Source organism: Malus sylvestris, chromosome 3 (assembly GCF_916048215.2).
Source record: "Malus sylvestris chromosome 3, drMalSylv7.2, whole genome shotgun sequence".
Taxonomy (NCBI): Eukaryota; Viridiplantae; Streptophyta; class Magnoliopsida; order Rosales; family Rosaceae; genus Malus; species Malus sylvestris.
In genome coordinates, this window is record NC_062262.1 from 22,335,366 (window position 1) to 22,358,666 (window position 23,301).

At 40.7% G+C, this 23,301-nt stretch overlaps 1 protein-coding gene across 1 annotated transcript; it reads left to right on the forward strand.

Annotated features, from left to right (window-relative positions):
- Positions 1 to 7,726: 7,726 nt before the first annotated feature.
- Positions 7,727 to 22,713, forward strand: LOC126615049 (magnesium-chelatase subunit ChlD, chloroplastic). The gene is made up of 15 exons (XM_050282766.1): positions 7,727 to 8,130; positions 9,851 to 10,029; positions 16,849 to 16,933; positions 17,008 to 17,324; positions 17,420 to 17,543; positions 18,327 to 18,419; positions 19,507 to 19,602; positions 20,161 to 20,298; positions 20,421 to 20,633; positions 20,732 to 20,887; positions 21,167 to 21,274; positions 21,755 to 21,889; positions 21,970 to 22,131; positions 22,285 to 22,405; positions 22,493 to 22,713. Exons 1-15 carry the CDS (start codon positions 7,837 to 7,839, stop codon positions 22,576 to 22,578), a joined length of 2,307 nt encoding a protein of 768 aa, XP_050138723.1. The 5' UTR covers positions 7,727 to 7,836; the 3' UTR covers positions 22,579 to 22,713.
- The last annotated feature ends 588 nt before the right edge of the window (positions 22,714 to 23,301 follow it).

The following is a 23,301-nucleotide window of genomic DNA, read 5'->3' on the forward strand; positions in this document are numbered from 1 at the left end:
TCATGTAGATTTTCGTATCTAGATCCCCATATAGATATGCGATTAACACGTCCATAAGCTGCATATTCAGTTTTTCGAAAACTACCAAACTGATTAGGTAACGGAATGTTATGACGTCCATTACAGGGGAATATGTCTCATCGTAATCAATCCCAGGATGCTGAGAGAAGCCTTGCGCTACGAGACGTGCTTTGTATTGCACTATTTCATTCTTCTCATTACGTTTCCTCATGAAAACCCACTTGTAGCCCATAGGCTTCACATGTGGTGGAGTATGAGCTATAGGTCCAAGCACCTTATGTTTCACAAGTAAATTAAGTTCAACCTGGATTGGTTGTTTCCAGTTTGACCAGTTTGACCAATCCGTTCTACGTTAGCATTCATCAACGGAACGTGGTTTAATGTCATCGCTAAGCATGATGCCAATAACTACTGTGTACTTAAATGCATCGTCGACGATCATCTCATTCCGATTCCAAACCTAATCCAATACTGCATAGTGGACCGAAATCTCACGATTCTTGGAAGGTCGGTTTGTCTCGTCTAAGACATCACTGTAATCTAGAATAACCTCATACGTTGGAACGGATGAGTGAGTGATTTTCATATTCAAACTAGGGTCACTAGTTGGTGTCGATTTCCTCTTCCGGGGTTGTGAATCCTTTGAACCAAGGGGTTTACCACACTTCAGGGTCGGAGTAAATGATTGGCTAGCCACCAATGTACCAGGCTACGTGGAAGGTGAGGCCTCCCCACCTTCGAGGATAGTTTGGCCTTCACAGACGGGATTATGATGTATGCGAGGTATATCTATCCTTGCAGGTGCATTTGAAGCAGGTATATGTGATCTTGTCACCTTTGCTAGATCAGTAAAAGCATCTGGCATGCTCTAAGCAATGCTCTGAAGATCTATAATTCGTCGCACCTCAGTTTCAGACTGCGCAGTGCGGGGATCTAAATGAGACATAGTGGGAGCATACCACGACAATTCGCAGCGTTCTACAAGAATGTTAGCATGCTTATCTCCCACTAACGATGAAAAGACTGTCTCATCAAAGTGACAATCTACAAAATGTGTGGTAAAGAGATCTCCTGTCAACGGTTCTAAATAGCAAACAATTGATGGTGAATCATAACCGACATATATTCCCATTTTTCTTTGAGGACCCATTTTTGACACACCCTGACCCGGATTGTCCACTAAGGCTCCGAATTGAGCTGTGTTAGCCGACACCTAGAAGGTGACGAAGCCATAAAGTGTAGTGATGTGGAAAATATGAATAAATTTAAACCTAAAAGTGCCTAAATACAAGAGTGCGCTGTGAGCGGGAATGAACCCATTTCATACGTGACGTTAGAGCATAAGTAAAGTACAATAGAGTGGATTGAAAATCATACCATCGAAGGTAATCTCCAATACTAAGATTTGCCACGAATCCTCGTCGATATGAAAACTCTGCTTCTAGAACCTGGAGGGATAAAAACAAGAGTGAGTGGGCCTGAAAATAAAGCTTTAATAAAGACCTTCTAAAAGATATAACCCCTCACTGTAATACCTGTATAGGGTCCAGGAAATCATACTACATATAAGTATGAAATCAAATGTAAATCAACAGTAAATCCAAGAATATTCCAATCACTACATATCGGCAACAGCATAATAAATCAAGTGCTCATCAATCTATGGTAACCCATGAGTCGGAGTTGCCTAACGCAACCTGTACGACTCATAAATCAATCTATGATAACATATGAGTTGGAGTTGCCTAATGCAACATGTATGACGCATAGGCAACTTGCACGATAATGTCGAAGTTACCTATTATTACAACCTGTGCGACAGTGCTGGAGTTGCCTATTATTGCAACCTTACAACAATGTCGGAGTTGCCTATTATTGCAACCTCTTGTACGATAATGCCGGAGTTGCCTATTATTGCAACATGTACGACAATGTCGGAGTTACCTATCATTACAACATGTACGACAGTGTTGGAGTTGCCTATCATTGCAACCTGTACGATAATGTCGGAGTTGCATAAAACATAAATATAGTCATGCCATCAATCAATCATTTCAAATAACACTATAAATTCACCTGAACTTACTTGTACGTCCCGCGTTCACCTTAACACTTCAAGGCATTCACAACATTTATATGTAGGAAATATGCATATGGTTATACCATAATGCAATCTAAAACCCAACCATATCATAGTATTTTAGAATATACAAATGTATATATGACATGGCATAAAATGCATAAATCAATTTAAAAGCGTTTGTGGAATTATCAATGATATACATACGATTAAAAGGAAAAGACCCACTCACATGAGGTTCGCGTTACGACACCTTAGCACAAACATCGGGATGTCACGAACGATCCTCACCTAGAACAATTATTCAGTCACATCTCATAACTCTTATCAATAGAATACATAACCTACATAAGACACATCCCAAGGACGTTCTAGAATGATTTGAGACCCATTGACCAAAAGTCAATTGTTGGTCAAAGATCAACGGTAGGGTCCACAACACTACGTAACTCAATCTGAAAGATTCGCATCTCAGATTTCCGATCCGTAACTTCCAAAGATACACATTGTGCTTCTAAAACATCATACTAAAGTTTCATTAGAATCCAACGGTTGGATCTCCACCAATTGCCAATTAAAGTGGCGGTCAACATTTTATTTTACGAACTTACAAATCCAATTTGGGAAGATCCATACGTCAGATTCCCAATCTGTAAGTTTCTAATATCCTTAAATATTACATAATATAATGTATTAAATTTTGGTGACGATCCAACGGTCGGATCGTCAATTCACATAATGTTCAAGTAGCGGTCTTTATCAAAACTATGTTCAAACGATGAGTTTCATCAATTGGACTTCACCTATGGAATTAGGGTGTCAAACTTAGCTTAGAAAGGATAGGGGTGACTCGGCTCACGCGTCGCGGCACACGGCGGTCGGCCACCCTAGTTCGCCAGAAAATTCAACTATCTCCAAAAATTCTCAAATTTTACAAAAATGAACATCTAAAAGAGTAGAGCAAGTTTTATACATGTGGCCAAGTCCAATTTAGCCAGGAAAGGCTCCAATTTCACTCAAACCCGCCAGAACCCTAAAATGGGTGAACTTCAATTCTTCTTCCTCGGTGTTCCAACGTCTCTACCACTGGTTGGGTCTTGATCCTGGGTCCAAGGGAAGTTGATTAAGGGTAGTTCTAGGTGGTGGAACTCGCTCGATCGGAGGAATCACCGTTGAGCACCTCTGGTGCTCTGGTAGGGTTCCTCACGATTTTGGACCTAAAAACCCTCAAATATGGGTGGAGATGGTAGAGGGAAGGTCACTGAGTATTTTCAAGTGTTGGATGGTAGTGGTTCAATGAAAAAAATGGCGAAAATCATCGGAGTTTGATCGGTGTAGGGGTGCATTGCCCGACGGTAAGGTTTCTTTATTTTATTTTCTTTTCTTTTTCCTTCTCCCTTCCTGATTGGTTCTCCTTTATCTATCCTTGAAGCTAATTGGCATTTTCCCCACAAGGTGGGAGTTCAAATAATTTATAAACTAAAATATAAATAACCACTTTCAAACGTCCATAACTATACTGTTACAATCCGGACTCGCGAACGGTCTTCACCTATGCGTTTGTACCAACAAGTACTACACAAATACGCCAAAAGAATAAGTCATACATTCCTTTAGACGATGGTCAACATAAGTCAAAATCCTTGCCTCTAGGGCATTTTCGTCAATTCCCTCGATTAAAATAAATAAAAACGTAATTTTTGGGACGGGTTGTCACTATCTACCCACCTTAAAAAATTTCATCCCTGAAATTTGAAATCATTTGCTAAACATATATATATAAGGAGGAAATCAAGCTATAGAGGTTTCATAAAAGAGACTGTCATTCCGTCGCGATCAAAGTGCAGTGATTCCTCTTTCATGCCTCCAAACTCAAACTTTCCTTCTCCTTTAGTACAATGCTAAAATATACAATCCTTTATAAAACATCAGGTAGAAAAATAGATGTATAACAACGTAATGTCAAAGTACGTATATAATAAAATGAAGTTAAAATAGTTGTACTGAAAACAACATCAAAAATAGCAAACTTCACCTACACACCAATTGATTGAATTGGTCACATGCATAAATATAAATCCATTCATTCAATTACTCAATTCGAGAAACAATATCCATAAAACGATTATCCATAATTCAAAACAAACCAAAACCAAACAAATTATTCCAAATACTTAAAAAAAATTGTCCAAAATTAAACCATAAACCTAGAAAAATAGGAAGGAAGGTCCGGCCACTCCTACTGGGTTCGGCCACTAGGGGTAAAACACCCTAAAACATGCATAAAATTTATTCATCCATAGGAGCTAATGCCTCCTAAAAATCTAATATCTCCACGGATGTAGTAGCATCTTCCGGATGTTCCACATGTTCAAAGTTAGACTCATGACATGAATGATACTTGGCAATGGCCTCGGGGGTAGCTTTGCATACACGTGACCAATGATCGTTTGATTCACAGCGGTAACACATGTCCATTTCAGTGGAAGCCGATTGGACGATATCTTTTCCCTTCTTGAAGTTTGAGGCCTTAGGGGTAAGGGTTAGCGCTTCTAGGTCAAATTTCCTCCCTTGGGTGGGCCTTGACTTTATGGACCTTGGGCCCGTGGTTGGGCTTGTTGCCCATTGCCACGGCCACGATGATTTTTATGTTGTTTGTGGCTTCTAGAATTTGTCACAAGCGTTTCAGGCGCGGCGTTCGAGCCAGTCAGTCGAGCTTGATGATTCTTCATCAAAAGCTGGTTCTATTTTTCAGTGAGAAGTAAAATAGAGATCAAATCCGAAAATTTGGTGAACTTATGTGCCCTATATTATTGATGCATGACAATATTGGTGGCATAGAAGGTCGAATAGGTATTCTCCAGAAGATCTGATTCGGTTAATTCCATTTTACAGAACTTTAGAAGTGATCAGATTTTACAAACTTCAGAGTTGTATTCATTCGCGGACTTAAAGTCTTAGAAGCGAAGATGCTGCTAGTCGCGTCTTGCTTCATGCAAGTAGATGTCTTTCTGGTGATTGAAATAGTCGGCCAGAGCAAGCCAGAAAGTGCATGGGTCCTCCTCAGTAGGTACTTGGTCTGCAATGCATCATGGATGTGTCTTCGAATGAAGATCATTGCATTAGCTTTCTGAGCTTCGTCGACGGGTTTGTCGTCGATAGGTGCCTCGATGGTGGCTCTAATACCCTTTGCAGTAAGATGGAGCTTCACGTCTTGAATCCATTTCAGGTAGTTTCTTCCATATACTTCCAGAGCAGGGAAATCGAGGGTACAACAAAAACGTGGTTAGTCATATGGTGATCCATAGACATATATCATAGAACATTCGAGTTTTATAGACATGTATTGGTTTAATTTATGCATGAAAGCTACAAGTTTCATGTGGTAAGTTTTGAATGAAAACTTCAAATTTCAAAGGCACTAAATATGAAACTACAGGTTCAATTTAGTTTTATGAACATTTAGTTCATAAAGGAGAGGTTCCTGCAAAAACACAGAATGCAATATGCTGATTTAAGTGCAGTGGATTTGAGTTGCTGTAGGAACTCAAGTGTGAGAGCTTCGGGACTATGAAAGGATGTCAACGGTTCAAAGTATAAAAATAAATTATTTAATCGTTAATGTCCAAAAGTGATCTTCAGGTCAATAATTTTGGATTAATTATTAAACTAATGGATTGCAGGTCACTTTTAATTAATTCAATATATTGGGACCAAATAAGGTTGATTGTAGAAGCAAAATAATGATATACAGGTTGAAAAATACGGGAGTGGGCCCTGCATTTCGGCTGCAGGTTGATTGGGCCTTGGGTCGTGTGGTCTGGGAGCCCAGCAACAATAATTGCTGGCTTTGGGCAAAAAATTGGACATAGGTGTAGGCCCATCGAAAGTTGCCCTTGGGTTGGTCTAGGGAAGCCCAACTGAAGCTGGGTTTCATGTTTTTGGGTTGGGGCAAACTAAGCCCAGGATCAAAAGCTACGAGCAAGCAGGCCGAAAGTTAGGGCAAGCCCAGTAAGCTATGGGCTGCTTCGGGCAAGCCAAATCATGGGACAAATAAAAGCCCAGCATCACTGGGCTACCTGGAGGTGGGCCAGGAACTTGCGGGACAATGGGTAAAGAAGGTTGCATACTTTCTTGGTTGGGTTAAGGGACTTCAGGCCCATGAAGCTTATTAGGCCGAAGGCCTGGAATGTTCGGGTCAGCGCAACATAGCCCAAAGGCTGCTACCGTGTGGTCCAAGGTGTCAAAACGATACCGTTCCATGATATGCTCCACTCGACTAGGCTTCATGCTAGCAACGGTGGTTCAGCGGAGCCACAGTGGTGGTGCGGCGGGCGTGCCACACTGTTTCCCAATTTTTTTTTCCCAACATAACTAGGGTAATTGTTTCTAATTTATTTATATGCTTTGACTCACAAATTTCACATAGCAATATCATGGCGTAATGCATGAAACACATACATATACACATATATATATACATATATATATATATGTATATATATAGGAAAATATAAACAAGGGGATTCATGCATCATGGGGAATGTTTTCATGCTTCATGGTCATTTCAAATATCTTCTTTTATTTTAAGCGTACCTGATTGACATAAAACAAATAAAAAGCCTTTGAATTTTGTGGAAGAGAACCTCCTCCTACGATCCATCAGTTCCTTAGCTTCTAGTAAGAGTGTGCTGATAATGTGTTGTATGCTTATTTAATTGAGCTATTCTAAGGGAATAGAGAGAGGGAGGCCAGCGGCAATGAGAGAGAGAGAAAAGAGATTTAATTGTGAGGTGTGTTGTATCACCCCATTGTGCCTTTATTTATAGTACTTAATAAGTTAAATCTTTACCATTTTAGGATTACAACTCTTAATAGGAATTAAACTATTAAAGAGAATATAAAATATATCCCTAGATACACTAGAATTTACCAAGGTTCTAAAAGTCACTAGGTGCTAGTCGGGCGGCGGGCTGGGGCCTAGCGCCTAGGCGGCTAGGCGAGGCCTAGGCGGACTAGGCGGATTTAAGTAAATCTATCATATTTCAGGTAAATAAGTGTCTGCTTCTACTTGAAATATATATAATTTCATCATAAACTACAAAATAGAATGCATATATATCATGAACTATTGGAACATAATGAAAACATGTGAAATAAGGATATAATGTTTGTTCATTCAAGTATGCAACAAGTCTCTTACAATTTATTGGAAAAAAACAAAATGCAAAATGAAAGTTATGTATTTTCTGTCTAAGTGAGTTGCAACCTAGGCGGGTCTAAGCGGGTGCCTAAGTGGGCTAGGCGGGTGCCTAGGCGGGCTAGGCGGGTGCCTAGGCGGGCTAGGCGGGTGCCTAGGCGGGCTAGGCGGGTGCCTAGGCGGGCTAGGCGGGTGCCTAGGCGGGCTAGGCGGGTGCTTAGGTGGTTTAGGCGGTGGGCTGGGGCCTAGGCATTAATCGGGGCGGTGGGCTGGGGCCTAGCGCCTAGGCGGGGCCTAGGCGGCGCCTAGGCGGCGCTAGGCAGAGATTTTTAGAACAGTGGAATTTACACAATCACATTCCTATTGCAAATATGATTGCAACACTATGTACTACTAAAAGCTCTCCGACAAACTCTTATGTATTCGGCTTCCGTCAACGAAACAGATTGCATAGAAGATAAGAGAGCAATATACAAACCTGTCCATCACATCCATTTCATACAAGTTCTCTCCTCTCCTCCCTAGTTTCAATTCAATGGCTTTCTCACCAACATCTTCGCCGTGTACATCTCTCTCACACCTCCATTCTTCTTCTTCTTCGCTACTTACCCTCTTCAGATTACAGCACCCTCTTCTCCTCTCTCCTTCCTTTTCTTCTTCTCTCAGTGCAAAACGTTTCGAGAGCCGTCGCACTCGCATTCGCGTCACCGCTTCTGCGGCGGCTGCCACTATTGAGTCTGGAAACGGCGCCTTACTCACCCCAGAAAAGAGCTTCGACTCCATTTCCTATGGAAGACAGTTTTTTCCTTTAGCTGCGGTTGTTGGCCAGGTACACATAAAATTTAAAATCCCATCTTTCTTTCTCTTCGCAAATGCTGTTTGGAGTTTTTATTCTGCATTTGCTTGCCCAAATTTGAATTGGGTTTTTCTAGCTTTTTGAATTTCTTCAAGGAATTAATTCTGTCTTGGAAGTTTATTTGTGTATGCTGCTGTGGGTTGGTTTTCTTTCATTTGGGTATTATCATGTTGGGATGATTTTTTCATAAGTAAATGTGGTGTTCTGGGGTTCTGGAGTTTTTTTTCTTTTTTCTTTTTTCCGTCAAATGATAGATTTTGTTAGTTTAGACGTTAGATTAGCGTCGATAGGGTATGAACCCACGCCAAGGGAAACATTCTTCTCCACCACTGCGATAGAGGGCCACTTGCCTATGGGGTTCTGGAGGACTAAATGGAATAAGGGATTGAACTCATCACATTTGATTTGAGGAGTATGCAGCAGCACGTAGTGATGATGGTTGGTTGGGTGAAGATAGTTACCTTTGTTTTAAATTACTCAAATTAATTATAATTAGTGGTTTGGTGATGAGTACATGGCATTAGGGAAAGATGGGAGGTTAAAAATATGCATACACGTGGAAGATAAGAAAGGCTTTGACTAAAGGCTATGTGTCGGTTGAGAAAGCAAGTGAAAGCCTACGGGATATAGGATACCCTATCTTGGTAAAATTTCAAGAAAGCTTATCTTGGAATTATTTCAGGAGGTTAAAGGATATAGCATACAGAATCTTCACCTGCTATCGGGATGTACAATGTGAAAAGGACCTTCAACGCAACACTGCAGTTGGGATGTACAATGTGAAAAGGACCTTTAACACAACACATAAATTTGCTCTGCGTAAATTTTCACTCCAAGCGAAATCTTCTCATCTTTGAGAAAAACACTAACTTTCCTAACTTCGTCCCTATGTTGGCAACTGGCATCTTCACTTTGGATTAACAGCACTGAAGCCATAGAGTCAGGCGAATGAGGAGCACCTTTAAACTGCTTCAAGTTGGTTGACTGTTTATCCATGTCTCTGCCGATAAGGAGTCTTCTGTCTTCTTGAAAGAGGTCATTTCATTAGCTTTTTCGACAAAGTGAGGTGTTCCCAGTTACTCAGTGTTCGGCACATTGAAAGTCGAATTGTATTTGGACTTCATAGTGACTAGCAGCCTTGTCTTCAAGATCTTTCCTCTGCCGCAATTGCTTGGATAACTGAAATCAACAGCGCGTTCGACACCACCACCACATTTCATTCTACTCATCGACCGAGCTCGGTCGTCGAGTTGGCACAACCGCATTCAACCGAAGGACATAGTTAGCTCATTAGTTATTTGGCCTGCTTGCCACGTAGGCTTAGTAGTTTCTAGGGTCAACATATATTTATGGTTAAACTGTTGCATATGTGGATTTGGCAAGTTGCCAAGGCAATGTGCCTGCCCGTTTGCAACCCAGTTCGACCCATTCCAGTAATTTAGAATACAGTCTTGTCTAAAGAGGCGATAGGCGTGCATTCAGAAATACCGTTCTGATTTCGAATGGTTGTCATTTTGCATTATTGATTCTTTTTTTTTCTTTTCTGTTTCAAGTCAGATGGCTGAATTGAACTTTTTCCAAGTTTTAGTATTAGATTAAATCCTTGTATAACAATCAACTTCTGTCATTGGTTAATCAGTGAAATTTCCATCTATGCACATTTTATGAATACTTTTTATTTATTTATTTGTAGGATGCTATCAAAACTGCTTTGTTGCTTGGGGCTATAGACCGTGAAATTGGAGGAATTGCTATCTCCGGAAGGCGGGGAACAGCGAAGACAGTAATGGCACGCGGGTTGCATGCTATTTTACCACCCATTGAAGTAGTCGTTGGTTCAATGGCAAATGCTGATCCTGCCTGCCCCGAAGAGTAAGTATACTGAATGCTTACAGGTTATTTTGCGATCAACGTAGATAGAGGGGATAATTATGGATGTAAACTCCCTGTTATGACATGATTCGCTTGGTTTTCTTGACTAAAGCAAAAACGAATTTTGGCTAATGCAGTTTGCAAACTTTTTCACACATGACAAGTTATGGAACTTTTCTTTGGAATGTTTGACACAATTGAGGTGACTTGAGCTAGAAACACATCTATGGAACACATTTACAACTGACATCTCAATTTTTCCCACACCAGATCATTTTTCCTTATGCATTCCTCCGCCCCGCACCCCCCAACCCAAAATGCATTTCATAATGGATTTTCAGCATCATCTGCAGGTTCACTCTATGGTTAGGTACCTCTAACCTTAAACGGTTTTTTTTTGCTCACAAAATCAGACTTAATTGACAAGCAGAAAGTTCATTTTCAGAACCTGCCTTAGGACTTACCGATGATATTAAGATCAGAATCTAAATATATTGGTGTTGTTAAAATATATTTATATACTCTTAACTTATTACAAGTGTCTCTGAGAACTTAGAAAATTTCTCAATCTTTGCTTAGTCTATCTTCTGAGAAAATTTTTAGGTTAGAACCACAGAGAAGAAGACATGTTTTGTTGCTCAAATAGTAAATGATGTTTTCTGCCCAAGAAACTCTTTTTTGAAATTTAAATTGGATCAACAACAACAACAACAACAACAAAGCCTTTTCCCACTAAGTGGGGTCGGCTATATGAATCCTAGAACGCCATTGCGCTCGGTTTTGTGTCATGTCCTCCGTTAGATCCAAGTACTCTACGTCTTTTCTTAGAGTCTCTTCCAAAGTTGTCCTAGGTCTTCCTCTACCCCTTCGGCCCTGAACCTCTGTCCCGTAGTCACATCTTCGAACCGGAGCGTCAGTCGGCCTTCTTTGCACATGTTCAAAATCACCGGAGCCGATTTTCTCTCATATTTCCTACAATTTCGGCTACTCCTACTTTACCTCGGATATCCTCATTCCCAATCTTATCCTTTCTCGTGTGCCCACACATCCCACGAAGCATCCTCATCTCCGCTACACCCATTTTGTGTACGTGTTGATGCTTTACCACCCAACATTCTGTGCCATACAACATCGCTAGCCTTATTGCCGTCCTATAAAATTTTCCCTTGAGCTTCAGTGGCCTACGACGGTCACACAACACGCCGGATGCACTCTTTCCATCCAGCTCGTATTCTATGGTTGAGATCTCCATCTAATTCTCCGTTCTCTTGCAAGATAGATCCTAGGTAGCGAAAACGATCGCTTTTTGTGAGCTTCGCTAGATTGCTCCGGTCATTAGTGTGGATAAGTATATAAATGGATAGAGATAGGAAAGCAAACACAAGATGTACGTGGTTCACCCAGATTGGCTACGTCCACGGAATAGAAGAGTTCTCATTAATTGTGAAGGGTTTACACAAGTACATAGGTTCAAGCTCTCATTTAGTGAGTACAAGTGAATGATTTAGTACAAATGACATTAGGAAATATTGTGGGAGAATGATCTCGTAATCACGAAACTTCTAAGTATCGGAGTGTGGTGTCGTCTTGACTTGCCTTATCTGTCTCATAGGTAGATGTGGCATCTTCTCTGGAAGTACTCTTCCTCCATCCAGGGGTGGTATCTTTAACTGGTGGAGATGCACAAGGTAATGTATCAATTTCACTTGAAGCTTACTTGTAGTTTCAGGCTTGGTCAAGCGCGATACAAACCATGTAGTAGGAGTCCCCCAAGTCGCCGAGCTCGGGGGTCTGCTGAAAGAGGTGACAGACAAGGTAAGCAATCAGAGCTCCGACTGATTGTTCACCTTCTCCCCATCTTGCAGCAGCATGAAGGATAAAGAGAAGAAAAATGAGAAGAGATGATATGAGATACTTTTGCTTTTGAAGAAGTAACTTTCCACAGGCTTATTCTTGAACTGAGCTGGAGGGTTTTCTGGTTTCCTCCAGAGTATAAGGCCGACTGAAGAATTTGAGGGTCAAAACAAGTCCATCAAATCTAGAGTACGTTCCACCCTGCTGATATGGGATACTTTTGCTTTTGACAGAGTAATGAATGTATCGGCACGTGTGCTGTTACGCTTGTCTCCACATGCTTCCTTGTATCCTTCGCACTTGCCCTATCTGTTCCTCAAGCAGATGCGGAATCTTCCCTGGAAACATAAGATGTTGAAGATGAGTACTCGAGAGCAATGCCAGGTAAGTAATCAGGTAAGGGGTTCCAGGCAGTCAGTTTCTGGCTGGAAGCTTGATTCCAAGTGCTGACTGATTGCTCTCTTTCTCCTTGTCTTGCAGGTAAAAACAAGGCAAAAAGAAAAGACAGGGAAAAAGCATGATATGGGATACTCTTGCTTTTAACCCTGATGATATGAGATATTCTTGCTCTAGTATAGCTTGTTTGCAGAGGTATTATCGGGGGGAAAGAAAGCTGAATATTTCGAAAGGCTTCGTTGGGAGTGCCCTCTCAGATATGATGAAGGGTTGAGCATTTTTGCAGGTCTGCCTGTCCGTTGGGGATGGAGGTCGACATATATAGGAGTCTCCCTAACAACAAGTAGTAATGCTATTCCTTTACCCTGCTTGGTCATAGCACGGTAGTGGGAGCTGCCAGTTTCACATGTTTTAACTCTGTCAGAGCACTTTGAAAAAGTGGTCTGTGGTATCTGGCTCTCGAGATTCGGAGAACGATGCCTCTTCGATTTTTGAGAAAGCAATCATGCTGGGGGTATGACTCTCGAGATTCGGAGAGCAGTGTCTCTTCGATTTTTGAGGAAGTAATCATGTTGGGAGTCTGGCTCTTGAGATTCGGAGGGCGGTGCCTCTTCGATTTTGGAGCAAGCAATCTTGTTGGGAGTGTTGTCTCGAATGTGAGTAAAGGTTGGGCATGTTTGCTAGTCTACCTTGCCACGAAGCACAAAGGTTGACACACAGGGACTTTCCAATTATCCAGCAATGGTACTGTTCCTTTACCCTCTCTTCGATTTTGAGAAAGTAGTCATGTTGGGAGTCTGGCTCTCGAGATTCGGAGGACGGTGCCTCTTCGATTTTGGAGCAAGCAATCTTATTGGGAGTGTTTTCTCGAATGTGAGTAAAGGTTGGGCATGTTTGCTAGTCTACCTTGCCACGAAGCACAGAGGTTGACACACAGGGACTTTCCAATTATCCAGCAGTGGTACTGTTCCTTTACAGTTGTGGGTAATAATATGGTAGCTAGACCTTCAAAATTTATGTGTCTAAACTTTTGTTAGTGCTGTTTCTTTGCTATTCTTTTACCTTTCTTGGTCAGAGCGATGTAGTGGGAGCTGCAAGCTTCACGTGCTCAACTTTGGCAGAGAACTTTGGCAAAGTTATTTGTGGTACCCATGAGCTATTGTTGTGTGTGGGAAGTGGGTGATTGAACAGTAAGATTCATGTGCTTTCTACTTCACCAGAAGTCTTCGACAGAATGCCCATAATTTCTGCAAAGCTGAGTGTGCGTGTGACAGGTGCTGACAAGGCTAGAAAAGTAGGTGCCTCTTCGATTTCTGAGATCGGCCCTCGTGGTCTCTGAGCAGCCCAGCTTTTGAGAAAGCGAGCGCCTCTTCGATTGATTCGGAGAACGATGCCTCATCGATTTTTGAGAAAGCAATCATGCTGGGGGTCTGGCTCTCGAGATTCGGGGAGCAGTGTCTCTTCGATTTTTGAGAAAGTAATCATGTTGGGAGTCTGGCTCTCGAGATTCGGAGGGCGGTGCCTCTTCGATTTTGGAGCAAGCGATCTTGTTGGGAGTGTTTTCTCGAATGTGAGTAAAGGTTTGGCATGTTTGCTAGTCTACCTTGCCACGAAGCACAGAGGTTGACACACAGGGACTTTCCAATTATCCAGCAATGGTACTGTTCCTTTACCCTCTCTTCGATTTTTAAGAAAGTAGTCATGTTGGGAGTCTGGCTCTCGAGATTCGGAGGACGGTGCCTCTTCGATTTTGGAGCAAGCAATCTTATTGGGAGTGTTTTCTCGAATGTGAGTAAAGGTTGGGCATGTTTGCTAGTCTACCTTGCCACGAAGCACAGAGGTTGACACACAGGGACTTTCCAATTATCCAGCAGTGGTACTGTTCCTTTACCCTTGTGGGTAATAATATGGTAGCTAGACCTTCAAAATTTATGGGTCTAAACTTTGTTAGTGCTGTTTCTTTGCTATTCTTTTACCCTTCTTGGTCAGAGCGATGTAGTGGGAGCTGCAAGCTTCACGTGCTCAACTTTGGCAGAGAACTTTGGCAAAGTTATCTGTGGTACCCATGAGCTATTGTTGCGTGTGAGAAGTGGGTGATTGAACAGTAAGATTCATGTGTTTTCTACTTCCCCAGAAGTCTTTGACAGAATGCCCATAATTTCCGCAAAACTGAGTGTGCGTGTGACAGGTGCTGACAAGGCTGGAAAAGGCTGGAAAAGTAGGTGCCTCTTCGATTTCTGAGATCGGCCCTCGTGGTCTCTGGGGAGCCCAGCTTTTGAGAAAGCGAGCGCCTCTTCGATTTTTGAGATCGGCCTTCGTGGTCTTTGAGCAGCCCAACTTTTGAGAAAGCAAACGCCTTTTCGATTTCTGAGATCAACCCTCGTGATCTCTAAGCAGCCCAGCTTTTGAGAAAGCAAACGCCTCTTCGATTTCTGAGCAGGCGCCTCTTCGATTTCTGAAGCTTCGTCGAGTGCAGATTTTTATAGGGGCTGGCATTAAGTTCCAAAGCACACTTGAATCTCCACCAGTAGAAGCTTCATTCTTGCACTTCTAAGATCTTGATTTGTCCGACCTCTTCTCTCTTCAACACCTTTGAAAATGTCTGGCCCCTCCGACCGTCGTTTTGACTTGAACCTTGTTGAAGAGGCAGCCCCGCCTTCTCCAGACAACATATGGCGCCCATCCTTCGTCTCCCCTACTGGTCCTCTTACCGTTGGGGATTCCGTGATGAAGAATGATATGACCGCTGCGGTGGTGGCCAGGAACCTTCTCACTCCCAAAGATAACAGACTACTTTCCAAACGGTCTGATGAGTTAGCTGTTAAGGATTCGCTGGCTCTCAGTGTTCAGTGTGCAGGTTCTGTGTCTAATATGGCCCAACGCCTATTTGCTCGAACCCGCCAAGTTGAATCATTGGCGGCTGAAGTGATGAGTCTCAAACAGGAGATTAGAGGGCTCAAGCATGAGAATAAACAGTTGCACCGGCTCGCACATGACTATGCTACAAACATGAAGAGGAAGCTTGACCAGATGAAAGAAACTGATGGTCAGGTTTTACTTGATCATCAGAGATTTGTGGGTTTGTTCCAAAGGCATTTATTGCCTTCGTCTTTTGGGGCTGTACCGCGTAATGAAGCTCCAAATGATCAACCTCTGATGCCTCCTCCTTCTAGGGTTCTGTCCAGTACTGAGGCTCCAAATGATCCCCCTCCGGTGCCTTCTCTTTCTGGGGCTCTACCGACTGCTGAGACTTCTCCTAAGCAACCTTTGTGAAGGCTCCCTCTTGTGTGCTTATTTTGACTCATGTATATGTACATATTTGTAGCTTATCGGGGATATCAATAAATAAGCTTTCCTTCATTTCAACGTATTGTGTTAAATACACCAAAGCCTTCTTCGCTAAGTTCTTTGAATTTTCTTTTGTTAAAGCTTGTATGTTGAAGCTTTCTGAGTGGAGCATGTAGGTTGGGGTAGTGTTCCCTTAATTTCCCGAGTGAGGAAAACTTCTCGGTTGGAGACTTGGAAAATCCAAGTCACTGAGTGGGATCGGCTATATAAATCTTAGAACGCCATTGTGCTCGATCCTGTGTCATGTCCTTCGTTAGATCTAAGTACTCTAAGTCTTTTCTTAGAGTCTCTTCCAAAGTTTTCCTAGGTCTTCCTCTACCCCTTCGGCCCTGAACCTCTGTCCCATAGTCGCATCTTCTAATCGGAACGTCAGTAGGCCTTCTTTGCACATGTCCAAACCACCGTAACCGATTTTCTCTCATCTTTCCTTCAATTTCGGCTACTCCTACTTTACCCCGGATATCCTCATTCCTAATCTTATCCTTTCTCGTGTGCCCACACATCCAACGAAGCATCCTCATCTCCGCTACACCCATTTTGTGTACGTGTTGATGTTTCACCGCCCAACATTCTGTGCCATACAGCATCGCCGGCCTTATTGCCGTCCTATAAAATTTTCCCTTGAGCTTCAGTGGCATACGGCGGTCACACAACACGCCGGATGCACTCTTCCACTTCATCCATCCAGCTTGTATTCTATGGTTGAGATCTCCATCTAATTCTCCGTTCTTTTGCAAGATAGATCCTAGGTAACGAAAACGGTCGCTCTTTGGTATTTCTTGATCTCCGATCCTCACCCCTAACTCGTTTTGGCCTCCATTGGATCAGCAATAGAAAATGTTAGTCCACAAGAATTTTTATGTGAATCTTCGAAGTTAGAATGGAAATGTTTTAAGTAACTATTTTTAATTCATGATGCTTAGATCCCTCGGGTCCATTTCTTGTCACAATGTCATTACAATGACCCGTATATTGATTAAAAGTTAAAACAAATAAAGAACCCTTCTTTTCTGTAACCATTCTCTTTCAGTCCGCACCATGTGCAGTTTTGATGGGAATAGTGGGTAGTGGCTGTTGATTTGAAGCTTAAATATTTACTTCTCTTTTATGTCCTAGAAAGCCCCATACAAGAAATTTTGATCAGATGTTCTGTTTTCACTTGTCCAGTTGATATTGTGCAAGTCTCTTTTAATGATAATGGTTTGGTTGTAATTCTTAAAGGTGGGAAAATACTTTACCTGACTGCATGGAGTTTGATTCTGCGGGTAATATCAAGACTCAGATTGTCCGGTCTCCTTTTGTACAGGTACTTTTTCATGGAAACATCTTTCATATTCATATGATTTTCATTTATGTAAATACCCTACTTTCACATTGTAGATTCCACTTGGAGTCACGGAGGACAGACTTATTGGATCTGTTGATGTTGAGGAGTCTGTAAAAACAGGAACCACTGTTTTCCAGCCAGGCCTTCTTGCTGAAGCTCATCGAGGTGTATTATATGTTGATGAAATTAATCTTTTGGATGAGGGTATAAGTAATTTGCTTCTTAACGTATTAACTGAAGGAGTTAATATTGTGGAAAGAGAGGGAATCAGCTTTAGACACCCATGCAAGCCTCTCTTGATTGCTACTTATAATCCGGAAGAGGGTGCTGTTCGGGAACACTTACTAGATCGTATTGCAATTAATTTGAGGTACAGATCTTGTATTTACCTAGTGGAACAAAACAATTTATCTATTTTTTTTATAAGCCTTCTCATTTTACTAATGATGCACACTTATTTTGCAGTGCAGATTTTGAAATGGGTTTTGATGATCGTGTTGCAGCTGTGGCGATTGCAACACAATTCCAGGAACACAGTTCTGAAGTCTTTAAAATGGTTGAAGAAGAAACCGAATATGTGAAAACTCAGGTAGTTAGTGGTTTTTTTGTACGCTAGATTGTTATTCTCATGAGAGACATTGGGTGTAATGACATGACTATCATAGTAAAGAAATCGCCGAGATTTAAAAATTATCCATTTCCATCATTACACCTTACACAATTTGATAAAATTTATTAACTAGAAAAATGAAATGGAAGAAAGAATGGTCCTTAAACTGCGTCGGTTCTTAGATCTTATTGACTTATTGTTTCCATGACTGGGGATAAAAGGGGATTAATTTCTCTATTGGTCCTTGCATCATTATGAGTCTTATTTATGTCTGGACTGTAAGAGATATTACTAGTAGTATTTATTATGCAATACTTCAGATGGTAGTTGGTGACGGAAAATATATGCCAGAAACAACAACAACAACAACAACAAAGCCGTATCCCACTAAGTGGGGTCAGTTATATAAATCCTAGAACGCCACCCTGATGTTCCATATCATCTGCAGCACTAAGTTTGATTAAAGATAGAGATGTACTTTCTAAAATGCTTTAGACAAGTCCTGTGTAGCTGTTTATCCCTAATTATTTAAAAAAGGAGTCAAGAAACCATGCTGATGAAACTGGAATACTAACTTTAGTCTTTAGATATGTTGAAGGACTATTGATATAGTCACATAGAAGCATGTGTACCCATAACTTGTAGGCAATAGATTTGTATCGTTGAATATCATGATATATTTGATAGCTTGTTCTCATTGAACTTTGTGATGTTGGAAGATGAAATTTATTTGATTCTTTCCATATTATTTATATGTTTCAGATCATTTTAGCAAGAGAGTATCTAAAGGATGTTACTATCAGCAGAGAACAATTAAAGTACCTGGTTTTGGAAGCTCTTCGAGGTGGTTGCCAGGTTTATTCTATGAAACTCGTTATTAAGTTCCGACATATTTTGCACGAGTTTTTAAACAATATTATGTGAAGCCATGGATTATGCTTCCATTGCATTGCCACTTAAGCTGCCAACTGAGTTGAAGATTCATAGTGTACTAAGGCTCTCCCTCCCCCTCATTGCTACCCTTGAACCTAAATGACCTGGGGCTAGATTAACAATTAGCATAGGCTGTGCAGTAGTGAAGTGTGACTCATGATCGTTGGCTTTTATGAGGTAGAGTTTAGTTTGGCATTCATTCTGTAGGAGTTGAATGCAGCCCAAAACTTAAGAGAACATAATTTTTTTATGCATAATGCATGGGGGGATGCCATACACATTAAATGGCAGTGTGGAAGGAGTAATGTGGGAAGCTTTATGGTTATATGCCCTAGTGGAGTTTTTTGGTTCACATGTTCTAAAATTGGGCTCAGTTTTGCCAACTTGGATCCCCAAATTAACGTGCCTTTTTCACTCAAATGCTTTATGGAGTTCGGAACCAATCATTATGTCCTTGTTGATGCCAAATCAGTGCCCAGATTTGGAAATGGCGTTCAAGAAACTTTTTAGGCTCAGGATTTGAGGGGGCAAGCTTGAAACTTGGCTGATTGGTTGCAGTGATAGATAATATCGCTGAAAAACATAATGTAATTAAAAAAAAAAGTGAGATCTGTAACAGTCGAGGGTAAAAATAAAAATCAATGTTGATTCTTACGACTTAGGAAACACAAGGGAAACAGAATTTGGCTCCCATGATATTTATTGCCCAAGCCGCCATGGGTCATACCAAGTCAGATGAAAGACCTCTTTGAAACCCGGGGTAGGCCTTCATCTGTCTTGCCATAAGCAGACCTAGTATTGTCAATAGCCTAGGGGACCAATCCAATTTATTTTACCTGTTTTAATTCATCTCTTCATCTTATTGATGTGGACTTAAGGAGTTAAGAAAATTTCTAATATCTTAACTTGGCCAACTCTTACTATTTGTTTCTTTTCTTATGCTTAACATGTTATCTTTTTCCCGTAACTGGGCCAGAAATTAACTTCAAATTTCATTGTGAAATATCAGGGGCATAGAGCTGAGTTATATGCTGCTCGTGTTGCAAAATCATTAGCTGCGCTAGATGGACGAGAAAAAGTTAATGTTGACGACCTCAAAAAAGCTGTTAAGTATATTTCTCTTTTATCAAAACAAGAAAACAAAGTTGTTTAGCATACTTCTGAAAGGCAGTGCACATCTTTTCTGCGTATGCCATACTCACATGCACTCGTGTTTGTGCATGTTGCAAAGTATTGTTATTCAAAACAAATGTGCTATATCATATACCAAGCAGGGGTAGCAGTAATCTTAAATCATTTTCCTTTGATGGCCATACTTACCGTATGTACTACTGCTTATTATGTTATTGAGTAGAGATGCATATAACTGTAATAAAAAGGAGACAATTCTCTTTGAACCATATGATTTTCCCTTGAAAATAGCATGAGTCGAAGTTGATATGATTTTGTGGAGAACAATAAGAATGGTGAAGAAAGCAGCAGCTGTTCGTTGTAGCTCAATTTGTTCATCATTTTTCTTGAATTAGCAGCCAACTTGAATAATGAAAGGGCTTTTCCACCTTACATCTTAATAGTTTTGTATTCATCAGTACTTGCATCATTATATTTTGCAACTTGCGGGAATATACACCGAATTTTAGCTCTGAGGTATTACCCACTTCAGGTAGAGCTGGTCATTCTTCCTCGTTCAATCATCAGTGAGAACCCACCAGAACAGCAAAATCAACAGCCTCCACCTCCACCACCTCCTCCACAAAATGAACAATCTGGGGAGGAACAAAATGCGGAGGAAGAAAAAGAGGTTTGTTAACAATAACATTGATTAAAAGTTAAGCTTCACACTGAAATTGGCGCAGACGGATTCCTTTGTTTACAGAGGGAAACACAAGTTTAACTTTTCTGCAAACTTCCCAATGTAACCAGGATGAAAATGATGAAGAGAATGATGAAGAGAATGAACAAGAGCAAGACCAAATACCTGAAGAGTTTATCTTTGATGCAGAAGGGGGTTTGGTGGATGAGAAGCTTCTCTTTTTTGCACAGCAAGCGCAGAGACGCAAAGGGAAGGCTGGGAGAGCAAAGAATGTAATATTTTCAGAAGATAGAGGTCGATATATTAAGCCAATGCTTCCAAAGGTTGACCACCCCATCTAGTAGACTTTCAGAAATTTTAGAAAATTATATTTGGTTTAAAAAATTTGCTTGACTTTTCTGAACAAGCTTTGTTTTTACAGGGCCCAATAAAGAGACTAGCTGTTGATGCAACTCTTAGAGCTGCTGCACCATATCAAAAGTTGCGTAGGGAAAGGAGCACCCAAAGCAGTAGGAAAGTTTTTGTTGAAAGATCTGATATGAGAGCAAAGAGAATGGCACGAAAAGCAGGAGCACTGGTATTAACTCCCTAGTTTAGTTACATGATTCATTCTCGCCGCCATGGGTAGCTTATGATGCAAAAGTGCTCTCCCTATTTTTCGTATTATAGTTTTTGAGCCTCAGTTTTGGCATAGGTTGCCATTCTCATAATCCATAGAATTTGATACTCAGCTTTTCCTAGGATTTGAGAAACTTTGACCAATACAGTGAACCTTTTTTATTGACATCTTAAATTATTCGAGTGTTCCTGCAAATACTTAATATAGATGAGCGGTTTTCAATTTGCTTCATGGCAGGTTATATTTGTTGTTGATGCAAGCGGAAGCATGGCATTGAATAGAATGCAGAATGCAAAAGGTGCAGCACTCAAGTTACTAGCAGAAAGTTATACGAGCAGAGATCAGGTGACATAAACTTTCATATTTGATTTAAAAGATGTCTACCACTAGTTTAGTCTCAAGAAGATTTCCCTTATCATTTTTTTGTTGAGAAAACGAGAAAAACAAAGTAGAAGAAAAGCAGAGTTTGTACCAAGTAAACAGTGAAATTTGATTGTGTTGAATTAGAGCTTTTATTTATTGACCGGAAAAGGAAAAGAAAATTTCAATTAATAACACGTTCATCAAAATAAATAATAGACAATAACAGTAGGATATAGGACCCAACCAAATTCTGGTGATTGCACTTCATAAAGGAAACAATGATTTCCATTTTTTCTTCATACATGTAATGAATCCTTCCCCAAATTTCTATAAGAATTCAATTTAGTTATTAACGTGTGCTTCTGATCGGCAAACCATGAAAGCAAATATAATAAGATATTCGTGAGCATGTGTTGTCCTGGTGACTATCCTTGTAACAGGTTGACTGGTAATGTCGTTTAGGTTTCTATCATTCCTTTCCGTGGAGATTCAGCAGAAGTTCTTCTGCCTCCTTCTAGATCAATTTCAATGGCACGAAACCGTCTTGAGAGACTTCCATGCGGTGGAGGTTCTCCCCTTGCTCATGGTCTGACCACGGTATGTTACTAAACCCTCTTGAGTACTGGCATCTCCACACCCTCGTAACTGACTGTAATCTGAAATTTAAACTGCTTTAGGCTGTTAGGGTTGGAATAAATGCAGAGAAGAGTGGTGATGTTGGACGCATAATGATTGTTGCAATAACGGATGGTAGAGCCAATATATCACTAAAAAGATCCACTGACCCTGAAGCCGCTGCTGCTAGTGATGTTTCAAAACCTTCGTCGCAGGAGTTGAAGGTAAATCTTGACTGCTTTCTTTGACATATTAATTGTAGCCTGGACGGTTGGACCTCACAGAGCATGGCCTTACTGAGATGTGCACATGTTTCCCCTCAGCGTTTCTCTTTTGCATTAACTTGTGGTAATTTTTATTGGTGCGTCTTGATGAAGGACGAGATTCTTGAGGTTGCTGGTAAAATCTACAAAGCAGGGATGTCTCTCCTCGTCATTGACACTGAAAATAAGTTTGTTTCAACTGGTTTTGCTAAGGAGATTGCCAGAGTAGCTCAAGGTTCTTTGTCCAACATATATCGAATATCACCTACTCTTCGTGATCTGTGAAGAGTATCATAATCTCATCATAACATTTGCTGTGCAGGAAAATATTACTACTTGCCGAATGCCTCAGATGCTGTGATCTCCGCTGCAACGAAGGACGCGTTATCGGCCCTGAAAAGCGCGTGAAGCATTAGAAATTGTTGTTCATATTGTTCTATTCGGGATAATTTGACTATAAGAGCAACTAATTCTTACCAAAATATGATTCTTAATTGAGGCAGAGCAGCTTAGTTTCCAATCAAAGTATATTTCTTGAGTTTAGTGTCATTTGTTCTTTGATGTGCAACAAAGGATCAAAAAAACCACTAGGGAAACTAATTGAATTCGTTCTTTGATACAGTATACTGCCACTGTAGCATTCCATGTCAGCCGTTCAATGCCATATATAAAAAAGTTTATATATGTCGTTGTATGATTGGCACGGAATGTAACGGTAGGGGTGTATCAATTTAATGAAAATCTTTATCTTCCCTTACACAAAGTATAATACACATTTTCGCATCCATCTTTACATAAAACGATATTCAAATCAAAACTCTAAACACGTCATCAACCTTTGTACTTAATAGTCTCACATCAAAGATACTATAAAATATTCCACGTCAGCCGTTCAATGCCATATATAAAAAAGTTTATATATGTCGTTGTATGATTGTCACGGAATGTAACGATAAGGGTGTATCAATTTAATGAAAATCTTTATCTTACCTTACACAAAGTATAACACACATTTCCGCACCCATCTTTACATAAAACGATATTCAAATCAAAACTCTAAACACGTCATCAACCTTTGCACTTAATAGTCTCACATCAAAGATACTATAAAATATTCCACGTCAGCCGTTT

Bases quoted from the DNA above. Each gene is read 5' to 3' on its own strand.
- LOC126615049 (XM_050282766.1), top strand. From the start codon at position 7,837: ATGGCTTTCTCACCAACATCTTCGCCGTGTACATCTCTCTCACACCTC. The intron at 21,890-21,969 runs GTATGTTACTAA...AAACTGCTTTAG, and splicing joins TTGCTCATGGTCTGACCACG to GCTGTTAGGGTTGGAATAAA. The intron at 22,406-22,492 runs GTTCTTTGTCCA...TTTGCTGTGCAG, and splicing joins GATTGCCAGAGTAGCTCAAG to GAAAATATTACTACTTGCCG.